At 39.7% G+C, this 18,192-nt stretch overlaps 1 protein-coding gene across 2 annotated transcripts in view; it reads left to right on the top strand.

The window, feature by feature from the left end:
- The window catches only part of CIR1 (corepressor interacting with RBPJ, CIR1), a 34,481-nt gene extending 16,289 nt beyond the window's left edge, over positions 1 to 18,192 (top strand). For both annotated transcript variants that reach the window (XM_055119995.1, XM_004601360.2), the window contains 3 exons: positions 14,179 to 14,285; positions 15,495 to 15,580; positions 17,163 to 18,192. In XM_055119995.1, coding sequence (XP_054975970.1) covers positions 14,179 to 14,285; positions 15,495 to 15,580; positions 17,163 to 17,892 — 923 coding nt within the window. In that variant the 3' untranslated portion in view covers positions 17,893 to 18,192. The remainder of the gene's footprint in view (positions 1 to 14,178; positions 14,286 to 15,494; positions 15,581 to 17,162) is intronic.

The raw sequence follows: 18,192 nt of genomic DNA, 5'->3' as shown, positions 1-18,192 counted from the left end.
CCGAGAGGGATGGAGGGATCGAACCCAGGTCGGCTGCGTGCAGGACAAATGCCCTACCCACTGTGCTATCACTCCAGTCCTGTGTAAAAAAAAAAGGTACACTTGGTCCTTTCAGACATAGCTGTCATATGATAGTCTTCAGATAGTTGGGTTTTTTCTCTGTACTTCATATTAAACTTATTTTCAGAATAATTTGGAGAACTAAAGAAATGAGAGCTACTGGTATATTATAAAGGGTATTTAATTGTTAATAACAGTGAATTTTTTCCTCTATTTTTATGGAAACTGCCATTAAGGAAATTTCCATTTCAATCTAACAGAGTCTAAGTGTGAGAACAAATAACTGGTAAATACACAGAGTTTTTATATCTTCAACTCTGTCTTACCTAAATATCTCAAAGCATTGATGAATGATGGAAATAGTGCCCTGAGATGTAGCACATTATTTGAGTGCATACTCCACATGTATGAGGCATTGGGTTCAAGTTCCAGCATGAGCCACAGGTACATTACAGGGATTAAAACATTTGCCTTGCACCTGGCGACCCCAGTTCCAATTGACCCTAACCCCGGCACCATATAATGGTCCGCCAAACCCCATTAGGAGTATGCCTTAAGTACAGACAGTTTTGACCAAAAACCAAAAATAAAGAGCTCTGCTCTCAGGGATCATTCCTGGCAGTGCCTGAGGGATCATAAAGAATGCTGAAGATTGAACTCAGGTCAGCCACATGCAAGGCAAGCACTCCATGTGCTGTACTATGACTCTGGATCCTTCACTTATTTTTATTTTTCTTTTTGGGTCCTACCCAGTGAGCTCAGGAATTACTCCTGGCGGTGCTTGTGGGAACATACGGGATGCCAGGGCTTGAACTAGGGTTGGCTGCGTGCAAGGCAAATGCCCTACCCACTGTACTATCGCTCCTGCCTCCTTTACTTATTTTTAGAGGTAAATTATATATAACTCTAAATGAAAATTATTTTAAGAGAATAACGAACTGCATATAGAATTAGACTATTTTAAGATGTATTGCTTAGTTAATGTCTTTAAAGTTTGACCTGAATTTCAGTAGTACCACTTAACTGACACTAATAGAACTCTTAAAGGTTTTCAAAAAAGAAAATAAAAACTACTGCATCAAACGGGAAAGCAAAGAATAACGATCTATTCTGAATTTGAATGCACTGAAAAATAAACTGGCCAATTTCCTAATCCACTTGCTGATTCAAGCTAAAAAAAATTCTTTTCATTTAAAAAAAAATCACCTATTGAATAATGTCTCACCAGTGAATGGAGATTATTTTTGCAATAAGGCAATTTCAGTGGATGTGGTTATCATGGGATAATCACTCCCCTGGGGTACAGCCTTGTGCCTGTAATCTCCCAGGAGTGTAATTATTTCATGATAACCGTACCCCCTGGGGTTGCATTATTTCTATTATGAAATTCTTAGTTTAGTATATAAAGTAACTTACTTTGATCACTGGAAACTGCAAGGTGCAGTTAGAATGTTCCAGCTGTGAGGTTTACAGAGACCAGCTATAAGATTTACTTCTCCTTTACAAAGTTAAATTAGGCAATCAGAATGCTTCTTTGGGCTAAGCTGGTTTAGAATATCTTTTCTACTGATAAGATCATCTTAACATTGCAAGATTTCTTCCTTCTCGATACATCAAAATTTTACTTAAAACTTATAAGGTTTCATGAAGACTGGGGGTGTTTCTTGGGGCCCTACAGGGTGGGAGGGAACAGTGGTGCCAGGGGTTGAACCCAAGGTCTCTCAAGCCATATCCTGACCCCCTAAATTTTTATAAAAATATGTTCATATTAGAACGAAATGGCCAACCCACATGCCTTTTATAAACTATAGTCCGTATTCTTTGTTTTCTTTGGGGGCCATACCCAGCAGTGCTCAAAGCTTACTCCTGGTTCTGCACTAAAGGATCACTCACGGAAGGAATTGAGGGACCAAGAGGGGTGCAGAGGATAAAATATAAGTTGACTTCGTGCAAGGCAAGCATCTTATCCACTATACTGTCTCTCCAACCCCATCTTATAGAATATTCAGTTTTATAAGAAACTGCTAAACTGCCTTCCAGGGCTGAAGCAATAGGACAGCAGGGAGGGTGCTTTCCTTGCACACAGCTGGCCCAGGTTCAATTCCCAACATCCCATATGGTCCCTCAGACACCAGGAGTGGTTCCTGAGTGCAGAGCCAGGAGTAATAAGCCCTAAACACTGCTGGGTGTGGCCCATAAAACAGTAAATAAATAACTGCCTCACATTTTACATGTGCACCAACAATAGAAAACAAGAATTCCTGCCTTCCACATCTTCAGCATTTGTTGTTGGTGCTCTGAATTTTGGCCATTCTAATGTCTATCATTATCTCATTTTTGTTTTAATTTGCATTTCCCTGATGACATCTTTCTATATGCTTATTTGCCACTCTATATATCTTCTTATTGAGGTGTCTGTTAGATGGAAGTTAAGTTTATTTTCTTATATTGAGAGTTTTGTATACTTCAAATAGCAATACTTTTAAAGTTTGTGCGCATGCATACATGTGGGAGTTGGCAGGGATCACTGCCCAGGGAATCATATTCTGTGTAGGGTGCTGAGGATCAAACCAGGATCAGCTGTGTGCAAGGCAAGCACTTTTTTTTTTTTATTGATTCACCGTTAGGTACAGTTACAAAGCTTTCATGTTTAAGTTTCATTCATACAGTGATCAAACACCCATCCCTCCACCAGTGCATTTTTTTTTTAATAGAAACACCCTGAGATACAGTTACAAGCGTTCGTGTTTGAGTTACAATCATACATTGTTCAAACACCCATCCCTCCACCAGTGCACGTTTTCCACCGCCAATCTCCCAGCATTACTCCCCTTTCCCACCCTCCCCCTGCCTCCCTGGCAGACAGTTTCCCCATACTCTCTCTCTACTTTTGGGCATTAGGGTTTGCAATACAGATACTGAGAGGCCATCACGTTTGGTCCTTTATCTATTTTCAGCACACATCTCCCTTCCCGACCGAACCGTCAAACCATCCTTTTCTTAGTGATCCCTTCTCTATTCCAGTTGACAAGGCAAGCACCTTAACCCCTGTACTGTTTCTCCAACCTCTGAGCAAGTGTTTTTTAAAACAGATTTATTGAACTACAATTTAACATTCCATACAATTCACTCATTTGAAGAGTATAATTCAGTGGCTGTTCACAGCTATAGATCCTTCCTCACGATAGTCAGGTTTAGAATCTTATTACTCCAGGCAGAGGCCCCACGCCCTTCAGCCCTCACCCCCAGTTCCTTGTCTCTCCCAGCCTTGGAAACCGTGGGTCCACTTCTTGTCTCTCTGTTACCTGCAGAACAGGTCCTATGTTACGTACCATAGTTGTTTGCATATAACTTTCTTTGCCTTCAACCTCACATTTCCAGAACTGGGGAGAGAGTGCAGGGATTAAGGCACTGGCCTTGCATGCATCTGTGCTGGATTCGAACCCCACGTACCACATTTGGTCCCTTGAGAACTCAGAGTCATTAAAAGCTCCTGAGCATTGCTGAGTTTGTGGCCCCAAAATAAAACGATCCTCACATTTTCGGACCGTTAAACTTGCTTGTGCCTCCATGCATCACATGACTCGAGTACTCTTCCCATGGGGTTTAGACTGAACCTCCTGGCGCTTCAGTCCTATTAACCAGGGAATCACACCCAAACCACCTGGAACTTTATCAGGGTTTAATTATATAGGTCTGAGTGTTTGCACCATGGGTCTTGTGACTGGCCTTAGTCTCGTCATGTGGCTGGAGCTATCCCACCTTCTAATCACAGGGTTGATCTATTGTGGCATCATCCGTTCCATCCTGAGCCACAGCTTTCATCTTGAGTTCCTCGGTAATTTGCACCCTCACAACCCACCAGGAATGACAGAGATACTTACTGCCACTCAAGTCATTGCAGGGACTCAGGGACAGTGCTCGGGGGCCTTGAGGTGCTGGGATCAGACTCAGGGTCACACATATTCGGGGATCTCAGCCCTCCACACTGACTTGTTAAAACAGGATTTTTCTGTACTCAGGGTAATGTATTTAAATTCTCCATGTAGGGGAGCTGGAGTGATAGCACAGCAGGTAGGGCGTTTGCCTTGCACACGGCCTACCCGGGTTCCATTCCCAGCATCCCATATGGTCCCCTGAGCACCGCCAGGAATAATTCCTGAGTGCAAAAGCCAGGAGTAACCCCTGAGCATAGCCGGGTGTGACCCAAAAAAGCAAAAATAAATAAATAAATAAAGTTCCACTAAAAACTGTATTCAGAAAAAAAAAAAGTCTTTCTAAATTCTCTATGCAGGGCAGCCTTCATAGAGATATACTAAATGGCAGGAGTTTATGTAACAGATATGTACTAGTTACTGTTTACTGCTTTAACATAACCTGTGATGGGCCAGGGCAATAGTACGGCATTTAGGTCACTTGCCTTGCACATGCCAGACAGTGTTTGGTCTCCAGCACCCCATATGTTTCCCTGAGCCCACCAGGTGTGATCCCTGAGCTCAGAGCCAGGAGTAAGCCCTGAGTACAGCTGGGACTGGCCAGAAAAATAAATAAAGTGTCATGTGATAAGGACATCTCGGGGGTTTGGAGCTGAGATGCAGTAACCATATATCTCTACCATAAACGTTAACACTGCTGCTGCAAACCGTGTTGCCTTATTACTATAGTAATAGAGAAATCATTTGTTTTTGTTTGGGGGCCACATCTAGTGGTGCTCAGGGCTTGCTCCTGGCTCTACGTTTAGGGATCACTCCTAGCAGTGCTTATGGTGACCGTATGGGGTGCCAGGGATCGAAACCAGGTTGGCCACTTGCAAGGCAAGTACCCTTCCCACTATACTATCACTCTGGCCCCTAAAGAAATAACTTGTCAATAAGTAAATTAGATAGTGCAGCGGGTAGGGCGTTTGCCTTGCACACAGCCGACCCGGATTCAATTCCTCCACCCCTCTCGGAGAGCCTGGCAAGCTACCAAGAATATCCCACCTGCACGTCAGAGCCTGGCAAGCTACCAGTGGCTTATTCGATATGCCAAAAACAGTAACAAGTCTCACAATGGAGACATTACTGGTGCCCACTTGAGCAAATCCATGAGCAGCAGGATGACAGTGACAGTGAGCTACTGTGAAAGAAAACTAGATACCAAATGTGCAGTCAGGGAGCTAGCTTAAAGGGCTGGAGTGCAGGCCCGCATGCAGAAACCCTGCATTTAATCCCCCGCAGTATATGGTACCCTGAGCACTAGAGACTAAAAAAAAGGGCCAGGGGAACATGGGGATAATGCAACAAAAAGCCCCCACCTTGCCCGCCTGAGTGTGTGAGTTTGATCCCTAGTGCCCCCATCCCACCCTTACCCTCTAGCACTGTCCCTGCAAGGACATATTAAAGACCCCTGGTATCCCCACAGAGTGTTTGGAGCACCTCTGCTGGTCACATGCAAACACAGCTACCAAAGATACTTGGCAGTGGGGCTGGAGCGATAGCACAGTGGGTAGGGCGTTTGCCTTGCGCGCGGCCGACCCGGGTTCTAATCCCAGCATCCCATATGGTCCCCTGAGCACCGCCAGGGGTAATTCCTGAGTGAAGAGCCAGGAGTAACCTCTGTGCATCGCCGGGTGTGACCCAAAAACCAAAAAAATAAATAAATAAATAAACAAAGATACTTGGCAGTGTGGCCAGGGATGCAGATCCCATTGGCACTGCAGGCTGAATGTGAGTGAGCACCTGGCTTAGAGTCCCACCTCAGCCTGTGCCTCAGCCCTGCATGAGAGCACCCCATCCTTGCAGTGTGCAGGGTATGGTGCTGGTCACTGCAGCGCTGATGCAGGCAAGGGAAGCTGAGAAATAAACCAGGTAGCGCATGTGAATTTTTCTTAAGTAAAACATGCAGCTCTTGTGTAGCTCTGCAAAATTAGAGTATAGTTTAACCATAACCCTAGGGAAGAGCCTCTCTCCTTCCCAGCCAGCTTCCTCCACCCACTCTTCTCATTTCTGATCCCGGATGTTCATTTTACCTGTTCTCTAACGGAATCATACCAGCGTAGTCTCCTGTCTCCTCTGACTCAACATAATGTTTCTGCTGTCCGTGGATGTCTCCTCCAGCACTCCAGCACTTGTGTGCTAAACTTCTAATAGTTCACAGTGATAGCAGCAGATAGTTTTCGTTGTCCTCTCGGACTGTGACTTGACTTTGTACTTATGAATTACCGTAAACTGTTTGCATCCAGATTAAGTTGAAAATGTGAATTTAAAGACATTTTCAAATATGTTGCATGTCTTTAATGGTTTTTGCCTTTGGTAAGCAGTGTTTTTCACTAGTACATAATAAGAGCAGTTTCATCTTTGTTTGCTTATATGTACTTTCCAGAAATGTAGACTGAAATGAAAGGTCTAATCTTTCCTTCATGTTGTATATTTTAATAGAGATCAAATTAGCTGTCTTGGGAATGAACTTGGGGTAAGGACAGTAAAAAAAAACTCCATTGTCTCCAGCCTCCACTCAGATGAACTGGCAGTGTGTCGGGAAAATTCCCAGGATGGAGCAGTTTTATTACAATTCAGTACAATTGGTTCTTGCATAACCTTTAGAAAATCATACATAAAACATTCTCATCTGTATAAATAAAAATCACCCACACACTTTATTAATAGCTTTGTTCACTTTTTCCCTGGGACTTGTGCTATGTGTTCCTGCTGTGCCCCCTTTTCAATCTTTTTTTTAAAAACATTAACTTTTTATAAGCTTTTTAAAAGCAAAAACATTAAGTAATGTAGAAATCAAACACAAGTGTAAAATACTTTGTGCCGATTCCCACTAGCCATGGTTATCTAGATCCTACACCTCTCAGCTGCACTGTCTCTTAAGCATCCTTTCCCATCTAGTGACAGGGAGTGGCTTATGCACTAGAGAGAGTCTATTTCATTTTAGGAAAGAAAAAAAGAAGGTTGTACTTTCATGGAGATCATCATATTTATGGTGATTGGGCGCTTATTTTTAAACATGTTTAAGGCTATACCATCGTTTCCATGACTACAGTAACTACTTGGTTAGAGCAAGAACAAACCACGTTGCAGTCTAATCTTCATTTTCTTTGTCAGGTTCATTAGTGAGAAATGCATTTTTGAACTTTCAGGTGTCATCTTCCTGAGTCCAGATTTTGCAAGGCTGTATATTCCCCTAATGCATATGGTATGAAAGAACAAATTCAAGGCCCAGGGATGGAGCTCAGAAGCTTGAGCACAAACCTTTTCATGTTTGAGGCCTTGAGTTTCATCCCTGGCACTGCATAGCTTCAGAGCCCCTCTGGGAGTGCTCCCCTCTCCACCCTTTAAAAATGTAATAGATCCAGTTATCAACATGAAATATAAAGGGTAGATTATATTAAATGATAATCTGCATCCAAAATGTGGTGAACTCTCCAAAAAAAAAAATGACCCAGTTTCTTTAACAAATTAATAGCAATAAGGAGAAAAGGGCAAAGAGGTAGGTTAAGAAATTCCAGAAAGGGCCCAGGGTGATAGCACATAGCCAGCTATGTTTAATCCCTGGCACAGCATATGATCCCCCACCCACCTACCTACCCCAGCACCACCAAAGTAATCCCTGAGCACAGAGCCAGGAACTCAGCTGGGTGTGGCCAAAAGAAATATATATATCTGCATATAATATTGATAGGTGGAGGGGGCTGGAGTGATAGCACAGCGGGTAGGGCGTTTGCCTTGCACGCGGCTGACCCGGGTTCAAATCCCAGCATCCCATATGGTCCCCTGAGCACCGCCGGGGGTGATTCCTGAGTGCAGAGCCAGGAGTAACCCCTGTGCATCGCCAGGTGTGACCAAAAAAAAACCCAAAAAAAAAATATATATTGATAGGTGGAATGTGTTAAAGTGTTTTTTTTTTGTTTCTTTTTATTAGCGTTTAGATGACATGGTTATAATAGTGTTATGTATAGTTCTGATGTACAAAATTACTGCACCTTCAGCACCAGGGTGCCCAAAACCCTTCACCATTGTCCTAACATTACTTCTAGTTGACTTCATTCATCCCCACTCCCCACCCCTCACCTCCCTTACCCCCCATCCCAACCCCCCACTTCTTGTTAAGTTCATTAGCGAGAGTGTAAATATTCTGATCTGAGAGCAAGGCTTACCACCATTTGACACACCCGTTCCCTTGTTTTATCTATCTGTATTCCACAGATGAGTGAGATCATACAGTATTTATCCTTCTCCCTCTGACTTCTTTTCTGTTGTTCTTGTTTTGTTTTGGTGCTACACCTGGCAGTGCTCAGGTCTTACTCCTGGCTTTATGCTCAGGAGTCACTCCTGGTGATGCTCAGGGGACCATATGGATTGGTGGGGGTTGAACTGGAGTCAGCCTCATGTAAGGCAAACTCCCTACCTGCTGTAGGATCATTCCAGCCTCTTCGTCTTACTTCTTTCACTTAAAATGATGCTTTTCAGTTCCACCCAAATTGCAGCAAAATGTATGATTTCATCTTATGGCTGCATAATATGCCTCTTTGTGTGTGTGTGTGTGTGTGTGTGTGTGTGTGTGAGAGAGAGAGAGAGAGAGAGAGAGAGAGAGAGAGAGAGAGAGATTTAGAGAGAGAGAGAGAGTGCTGTCACTGTATATTTGACTTGTTTCTATATCCTATTATAGGCATTTATCTTTTTGAATTAATGTTTGTGTGTTTGGAGGGTAGATGCCAAAAATTAGAATCTCTGGATCATATGGAAATTCTGTTGTTACTTTTTGAGACATCTTTGCACTGTTTTCATGAAAGTTGAACCAATTGTTTTAATGTTCCTACCAGCAGAGAATCATTCCCTCACTCCCTTCCAATACTAGTTGTTTCTAGTCCTTTTGTATCTGCCATTCCCACTGGTGTGAAATGACACCTGATTGTCATTTTAATTTGCGTTTCCCTGATAAGTGACAATGAACACGTTTTCCTATCTGCTTCTGTACATCCTCTTCAGTAAATTATTTGTTCACCTCTCCCCGTTTCTTATGGCGTGATTTTTTTTTGTTGTTGAGCTTGGGTGTTAGCTCTTTATTTGATATATGGTATGCAAATATTTTCTCCCATTCAATAGGATGCCTTCTTTTAGCCCGTATGCATGAAGTTTAATGAAACAGACACACATCATGAAAAGAAGAAAAAAAATGGATCACCACTATAATAGCAAACCAAACTGCTTAAACTGTGTATACCTTAGGAATAGGAATTTAGGTCCAGCCAGCAAATAGCAGCATCCTATAAATGAAATTTGTGGGTTAACTTTGGGGGGAGGATGGGAAGGCATTAGCCAGCCTTGGCCAGCCTGTTCATCTGCCTCCTCTTTTCTCTCACCGGGTATCAGAATTGTAGGAGCCCAGTTTCTCTGTGAAAGGAATGATTAATTTGAATTTTGTTTTGTTTCCCTCACTTCCCTTTGTTGTAATGGCAATAATTAGGGGTCACACACATCATCAGACTGTAGTGCTGCACACTTGGCTGCCATGCTAACTAGGGGTTCCACTCTACTCACAGTGCTCCAGTCTTGTTGTAGTGCTTGCCCACACCTGGCTGCAGTAGGACAGAGATCTCAGACTTTGTCGCAGGCAGCACCTGGGGTCCCAAATAGCAGAGTGGCTGGGACCGTGCCTTGTGAATGTGGGTGACACAGGAATCAAATTCTTCTCATGTTTGAGAGGCAAGTGCTTTTGCTCCTGAGACCAGGAAGATGAATGCCAAATGGAAAATACATCTATCCCTTGGGCTAGCAGTGAGACACAAGTTTCTCTGACTATAGCATTTGTCTGCCTTCTGTGCTAGTTGGGGCTTCTCATGGGACTCCTGGCACCCTATTTTAAAAGCAGCCAAGTCTGAATGATCATACTGCACAAAATCTGAGAGTTTTGTAGGTGAGGGATATTCTTCATAACTTTCAATATTAGTATTGCAAACCACCATGCCCAAAGGGGCAAGGGGGGGTGATGGTGGGAGGGAACCTGAAGACGCTGGTGCTGGAAAATGTACACTGGTGAAGGGATGGGTGTTGGAATACTGTGTAACAAATCCAATCATGAACAGCTTTGTAATGCTCTAAAAAAAGTAATTAAAAAATAAATAAAATGGGCTGGAGCGATAGCATAGTGGGTAAGGCGTTCACCTTGCTCGTAGCCAACCCAAGTTTGATTCCCAGCATTCTATATGGTCCCCAAGCACCACCAGGAGTAATTCCTGAGTGCATGAGCCAGGAGTAACCCCTGAGCATCGCCAGGTGTGACCCCCAAAAAAACAAAATAAATAAAACTAGCCAAGCCCTTTTCATAAACAGAACTTTCCAACTTCCATAGGGAACATAAAATAGTTTTACCTCCCATTGCTTTTTCTTATTCCTGTAAAAATGAATAATCTAAATCAACCCTTTACAAACAAAATGCAATATAATTTGCCTTCTGGAAATCTTTTCTGAGACATGAACTTTCATCATACTAAAAATGGTTTTGGTCTGATCAAAAGTATAAATTTGAGGGCCACAGTCAGATATTTTTGGTACGTAGCACAGCAGCCTCCTCCTCCCCCCAAAAAAACAGACCAAACTAATTAATGTTGGAAACACTTTTGGTGCACCTACTTTTCTCAGTTGGATCATTGGTTTTATGCTGTGGAGACTTAACCTAGGCTGCCACTGCTGAAATGATCTGGAAAGCAGCTCCCACACACCTGCATTTTAGAACGAATGCTTTTTCCTGAATTCTCTAGAACTCTTCAGCAGGAGCAAATCTAAGAGCAGGTCAAATATTCCTCATCTCTAGCTCTTCTAATTTAAATTTTTAAGGCATTGCTCAGTCATTCTGCATTTGAACATATTTGTAAAAACCTATTTTTTCCCACCAAATCTGTTTAATCTATTATGTCAGTTAAATTTTGAGTTCTTAGAGCTGAAGTCTTTCTGTCAGTTTTACTGTATATAGCCACTGTCACAGTAGCAGGAAAGTATAAAGATTTCTTGCTAAATGTATCTTAATTAAACCTGACTTGTCCTATCTTGTAAGCCCAGAACTTCTGATAGAAGGTCAAATTATAAAACTATATAAGAGGGGCTGGAGCACAACAGGTAGGGCATTTGCCTTGCATGCAGCAGACCCGGGTTCAATTCCCAGCATTCCATATGGTTCCCTGAACACCATCAGGAATAATTCCTGAGTGCATGAGCCAGGAATAACCCCTGTGCATCGCCAGGTGTGACCCAAAAAGAAAAAAAATAACTATACAAAACTATATTTTGGAGGGGAGGGGTTGGGCCACACCCAGTTGTGCTCAGGGGATATTCCTGGCTCTGTGCTCAAGGGTACTAGTGGTAGTGCTCAGCAGACATTGTAATGCCAGAGATTGATCTGGTGCAAGACAAGCACCTTAATCCCCATACCATCTCTCTGACCATAAGACTGGATTTTGAGGGGAGTTACTAGTAAGCATTTTTGAGTTGTGAAAATATATGATAAAATAATTAAAATGTTATAGTTACTGGTACTGTTACTATTTATTACTGTTGCATGATCCTTAACTATATTTACAGTCTTGCTTTGTAAAGTGTATATTAAGCATATTACTATAGCTCAGTTGGGATTTGGAAAGAATAAAAATTACTAGATGATTGTTTCATAAACTGTCATCTGTCAGAAGATGAGATTATTTTCTTGAAGTAATTGGAAATACTGTACTGAAAATGAAAAAGCATGTTCTCTAAAACATCTTATTAAAATTACCCATCTTTTTATGAGAACTGATGAAATTAGTAACCTCTCATACTGGGCAAGCTCTTTGGCCTTTTCTTTACTGGAGAGGCTTTCATTCAAATTTTAGTTTGTTTGTTTTTGAACTTGTTTGACATATAAAAAAGTTGTTGACAAGAAAATTAGTTTTGAAGCTTCCAGAAGAGATATTTTGTACTTTATAAATTATGTTCCTAACGAGAAGTCCACCAAAATGAACATTCTATAATTAATTTAAAGCTATAATTACATTAGCACTTTCATGCCATTTAAGAACAATCAGTATTCGTATTTAAAATTCAATTTTTATTTTAATATTTTGTATCAGTATTAACCAAATTGAATAAAATATAATTAAAAGCAATCCCTAGGATCAAAGAGATATCTCAATGGACTGAATTCATGCTGTGTAGACAGAAGGTTTGGGTTTGACCCCTGCCACCATTGGGAGCTGTCCCAAAACACAAAGCCATGAGCAAACCCTGGGCACTTCTGGGTGTGGCCTAAGAAAAGTAAACAAGGACTGGAGTGATTGTACAGCAGGGAGGGTGTTTACCTTGCATATGGCTAACCCAGGTTCACTCCCTGACATCCCATATGGTCCCTCGAGCACCACCAGGATTAATCTTGACTATAGAGCCAAGAGTAACCCCTGAGCATTGCCAGGTTTGGCCCTAAAATCAAAACTAAAAAAATAATAATAATTGCCAGTGTATGTAAAAGAAAAGTTTTAATCCTTTATATTAAAATATTAATACCATGAAATCGAGATCTCTTTTTACCGTGTTTTTGTTGCATTTTTATTAAGTTGGTCTTTTCTTTTCAGTATTCCATTTATTGATTTTTAACTTACTCCCTTACTTTAATAATAAACAGTTTTTCCCAATTATTTCACTAGTGCCTAAAGTCAACTTTTTTGTAGTTCTTGGTATTATGAATATAGAATAGTAAAACCCCATAGTCGAATAAAAAAATATTTACTGACTATACTTTGCCAGACAAACTTTTTACCAGAGATGCTATTGACAAGTAAATAGTTCTGATTTTATTGCTTTTTGGTAATGTAGTTGAACATGCAAATAATTGATAAGAAACCAATAGGCAGTTAAAAAATAAAATAAGTTAATAGATTAAATATTTCTCAGCAAACTAGAGAATCAGTTTCTAAACGTTTCTCTAACCTCCACCTTCTAAGATGTTGTGATGAATTTATTCTTACTTATATTCCAGACATTATTATTTATTTGGGCCAGTGTGGATGACTTAGACTAGAAACTTTAAGTAGTCTGTGTGTAATGTCAGGAGTTTCTGGGTTTTTTGTTGCTTTGGGGATTTTTTGGTCTTGTTTGTGTGGGAGTCACACCTTGTGGTATTCAGGTCTTACTCCCAACTCTCCACTCAGGAATTATTCCTGGCAGTGCTCAGGGGACCATACCAGGTGCTGGGAATCAAATCCAGTTTGGCTTCGTTCAAAACAAGTACCCTACCTGCTGTACTAACACTCTAGTCGAAAGTGTCATTTTTTGTTACCTGCAGGGAAAAATAAAAGGAAACTAGAATATGTAAAAGAAGTAGGGAAGAGTTTCTCCTACCTGTATAACTTAATAACATTTGCAGGATGGAGACTGACATTTTTCTTAATTGATTATATTTAGTACATACTATTTATGCTCTGGTACACACTATAATGAAACAAACTTGCTTTTCAGTTTGATTTTTCAAAAGTGGAAACAGCAAATTGTAGACAGTGTAACACACATACACACTAGAGCCATCCAAAAATTACTTGTCACTAATCCCAAATAGGTAGATATTTCAAAATGTGTGTATTACATAATAAACTAAAATACTTCATGGCTAACCAGAGCATGCCTGTGTGTTCATAGATCATTAGGAACAATGTGACAATGTTTTTGACTATTGATGTTTGAAAAATGAGGGTGAAGAATTTGTAAACTAATCAGTTGCTTACTACCTTTAAAAGTATTTTTTTAATTGAATTAGAAAAAGCTACACAAAGTTTCATTGTAATTGTAGTTTTTTTTATTATTTTGCTTTGATTTTTATACTAAAAGCTGCCAAGCTGATCACACCCAAATGTATCTTTTCCAATATGACAAAGTTACATAAGAAGAGAATCCCCTAGCACGTAAAGAAAAATGCAATTATTTTCTATTCTGAATCTCCAGACTGCTGTTTTAGAAAATCATATCTGATTATTTGCTCAGCAGAAGATTATTGAGTTGATTTAGCTGTGATTTTACTTAACAAAGCTTCAACTGCATTCCTACTGTGGAGTCCGAGAAAGGTAGAGAGATATAAATGATACATTCAAACTGTGATTTTTGTGAACAGGGCCATCGATGCACCCCTCGGAGCTAATAGCGGAGATGAGAAACAGTGGGTTTGCACTGAAACGAAATGTACTGGGGAGAAACTTGACCGCAAATGATCCATCACAGGTAATGATCTTTTTATCAGTAAGCTGAAAATGTCTATAAATCTAAATGTGATTGCTTGTGAATTGCTACTTAATGTTTTCCAATATGCATATATCCATAGGAAAGCAAGATAGAGCAAAGAAAGTGCCTAAAGTGAATTTTTATTTTGCTTCTTTATTATTTTAACCTAAATGAGAAATTGTTTTTCAAACCTTATTTTAATAAATGAAACTATTCCTTGGGGTTTATGTGAATATGTTCTCTACCAACTGAACTGGTGCTAAGGTTCTTATTTTTCCTTTTCTGTTAACTCTTCCCTAAAGTGACATTAAGTAGAATCATTGGGAAGAAGCATTTAAAAACAAACCCTTAAAAATTACAGAAAGTATTTTTTAGCTTAATTTATTGAAGTGTACATAGATCCAGGAAATGGGTGGGGTTTTGATGGGTTGTAAATTTCTTAATGCAAACCAGTTATTTTATTAAATAAGGAATCGAATCTAGAAAATTTAGGTGTTTTTTTTCCAAGGCCTTGTGACTCGTTAGACACAGAGCTGAGATAAAAACCCAGACTCCTGATGACATAAACTGTGGTGCCTGAGACACATTACTTTCCAAACACTGTTAGGAATTATTCTGTATCCTCTGTAATCATATAATTGTTCCTGTGTGATAATTTTTATATGTGCTTGATAATCATAGACTTGAAATGTGACCGCAGAAATTATAAAGGCTAAGATCATGAACGTTTTGACTCTTCTATAAAAGTTTGTGATCATGCCATTTCATTAAATAAAATATTTAAATTGTTGAGTATTTAAATTTAAACTCAAGAGGTGGAGAGTAGAAGTCATGCTGTAAATTATATTTCTCTATTGTCGCCTTCCTTTTAAAGTTGGTTAATAGTGTCAGAATAATCCGGGGTATAGCTTGGCAACAGATCTGAGTATACCTTGCAGAAATGTCTGAGATCCTGGGTTTAGTCCCCAACACAAACCCCCATAAAGTCTTTTATGTTGATTCTTAGTGCAAAATTCTTAGTGCAGTTCTTCTTGGCAGGCAGCCGGCAAATGGTGTTTTAGTTGCCCACCTTTCCCAATCTAAATAAAATGTTATACTCAGCTACACTATTTTCCTGAGACAAAATTTGTACTTGTAATGTTTTCTTTCTTGTTTGAGAACTCATTTGTCTTATAATCTAGCAACTTGGTGTTATTTTTGTTGACTCAGGAATATGTTGCAAGTGAGGGTGAAGAAGATCCAGAAGTTGAATTCTTAAAATCTCTAACAACCAAACAGAAACAGAAGCTTCTCAGGTAATTAAAAAGTAGATCTAATCAATTCGACTCCCCTTTCTGTTTCATCTTAGAATTGTACTTTAATATTAAAGCGCATGAAGATCCCAAACCCTGCCTCACATTCATTGATTTACTTTTCAACTATAATAATACAAATTTGTCTTTCTTTCAATAATATAAAAACAAATATCCTCAAATAATATCCCAAAATCAGTGTACATTTCAAAACATTAATTTAGAAATAGTTATTTGTAGATTTTACTTTCCATAATTGGGATGTCTTTGTACAGTACAGTTTGTTCTTAGGAAGCATTGTGGGTCATGTATTAATCTTTTGATATTTTACAAAATGAGCAGTGCTAAAAGAATGCTTAAATTTAAGATGAATATGAATCCTGGTAAAGATTATCTTGTTAAGATCATCTGTAAATTAAATATTCCAAGAAATGTCGGCTGAGCCCAATAGAGGGAGCTCACGCTGTTTTCAATATTAGGCATTTTGAGAAAAATTAAACAAAACCCAGTGAAGACAGTTCCATTTCAGAATAACTACCAAGTTATTCTCTTGAGAATGTAAAAATTCATAGTACCTTAAAATAATTGGGATAGCCTAATAAATTATAAATTTAAGCACTTGTTGGAAGCTGGAATGTGATTGTTTTACATGATAACAAAAGTACATTACAAGTATACAGTGTCTTCTTTTTCAAATTTTCTGGAGCGTATACTCTTGAGTTCTGTTGCTATTTCCATACTGTGAAAGAGTCCATTTGGGGCCAGGACTGTGGCTCAAGGGCCCGAGAGCAGGCTGTGCACGCAGGAGCCCCAGATTCAGTCCATGGCGCCATGTGGACTCTCAAGCACAATCAGGTATGACCCAAAACCCAAAAATTAAATAGTGCAGACATAAAATTAGTTTTTCACTTGATTACCTTATATACTTGTTTTCAGTAGATACATCTAATATTACAAGCAGTTATTTAGGGTAGGATAACCATTTATCCTATATCATTTTTACTTCTGACACAGGATTTTTTTGTTTTTATTTGGGGGCTACACCCTAATAAAATGCTCAGGGCTTACTCCTGCTCTATACTCAGGGGACTATATGTAGTGCCAAGAACCAAAGCTGAATTGGTCAAATGCAAGGCAGGAGCCCCTGCACTGTCTCTTTGTGCACTAAGAATGTTTTTTTTTAATAATCATTGCAAAAAAATAAATAAAATAATCATTGCTATTAAAAAATATACAGTGAATTGTCTTAATGTATTTACCCTGTATTTGAAATTAATGTAAACATGACTTGAATAACCTAGGAAAAGGTTATTCCTAGGTTAAAGGAAAGAAAATTATTAAACAGAAGCATGCTATATTTATATTTTTATATCACTTTTAACAGCAGCTCAGAGAATATGTAGTCTGTTCAAGATATCATGCCTATAGACTGGTGAGATAGTTCAGAGGGAGTCCCAGGTACAGTCCCTGGCACTCCGTGGTTCCCCAAAGCACCATCAGGAGTAACCCAAAACCAAAAATATGTAATGCTTGTCAGTAAAAGGAATATTTTTACAAAATTTATTGCTGTATTTCTCAATAACAGGAAATTAGATCGACTTGAGAAGAAGAAAAAGAAAAAGAAAAGAGATAGAAAAAAGAAAAAGCTTCAGAAGAGCAGAAGCAAACACAAAAAGCATAAAAGCAAATCTCCATCCTCTTCTTCCTCTTCTTCCTCCTCTCCCTCCTCCTCCTCCTCTTCTTCCTCCTCCTCTTCCTCCAGTGAGAGTTCAGAAAGCAGCAGTGAGAGTGAGAGTGACAGAAATGGTAAAAAAATACAAAAGAAGAAAAAAAAGAAAAATAAATGTCCTAAGAAAAGCAACAGTGATTCTGAGGAGAAGCACACATCTAAGAAGAGTAAACTTTATGATGAGCCTTCTGGCAGTCACAGTAACAAAGAGAAACCTAAGGAAAAGCCTAGCTTCTTCAGACAAGAGAGTTCTAACAAAAGGGGTCATTCTGATTCTGACAGGAAGGCCAGACACCATAACCATAGTCCAGAACGGAAAGGGTCTGAAATCAGAGCCGAGAGGAGCAGCAGGAGCAGGAGCAGGGACGGGAGGAGAAAAAGAAGCCGAAGTCGCAGTCGTTCCAAGCAGAGAGAAATTAGGAAGGGGCCACCTCGAAGTCCCAGTGAAGAGCAGCATCGAGGAAGTAACAACAGAAGCCGTGGCACAGACAGATACAGAGACAGCTCAAAAGACAAGCGTCCTCATGACAGAGGAAGAAGCAGTAGTAGAGAGAGAATCAGGAGACTGTCAGTTACCTGGGAATAAAAATATCTCCACTTTCTTACTGAATACCTTTAGCAAGGGCTAAATTATGTACTATTGTATTTCTAACATAAAAGCTCTATTTTAATTTTTCATCTATGTAAACTGTCTTATCAAGTACAAAACTACAAGGTACCGTAAGAATGAACTTTGCAGATATTTGTAAGAATCTATTTTGGCACTGTAAAAATATTTGCTGTTGCTAAGTGTTTCTTGTGCTCTGCACGACATAAAAGCCCTAGAACTTTGTGACATTTTTAGTGTTCTGAAACATTATTAAAGAGTGGCAGTACAACGAATGAA

Source organism: Sorex araneus, chromosome X (genome assembly GCF_027595985.1).
Source record: "Sorex araneus isolate mSorAra2 chromosome X, mSorAra2.pri, whole genome shotgun sequence".
Taxonomy (NCBI): Eukaryota; Metazoa; Chordata; class Mammalia; order Eulipotyphla; family Soricidae; genus Sorex; species Sorex araneus.
The sequence above is the reverse complement of the archived record's forward strand: the minus strand, read 5'-3'. Positions and strand labels throughout refer to the sequence as shown.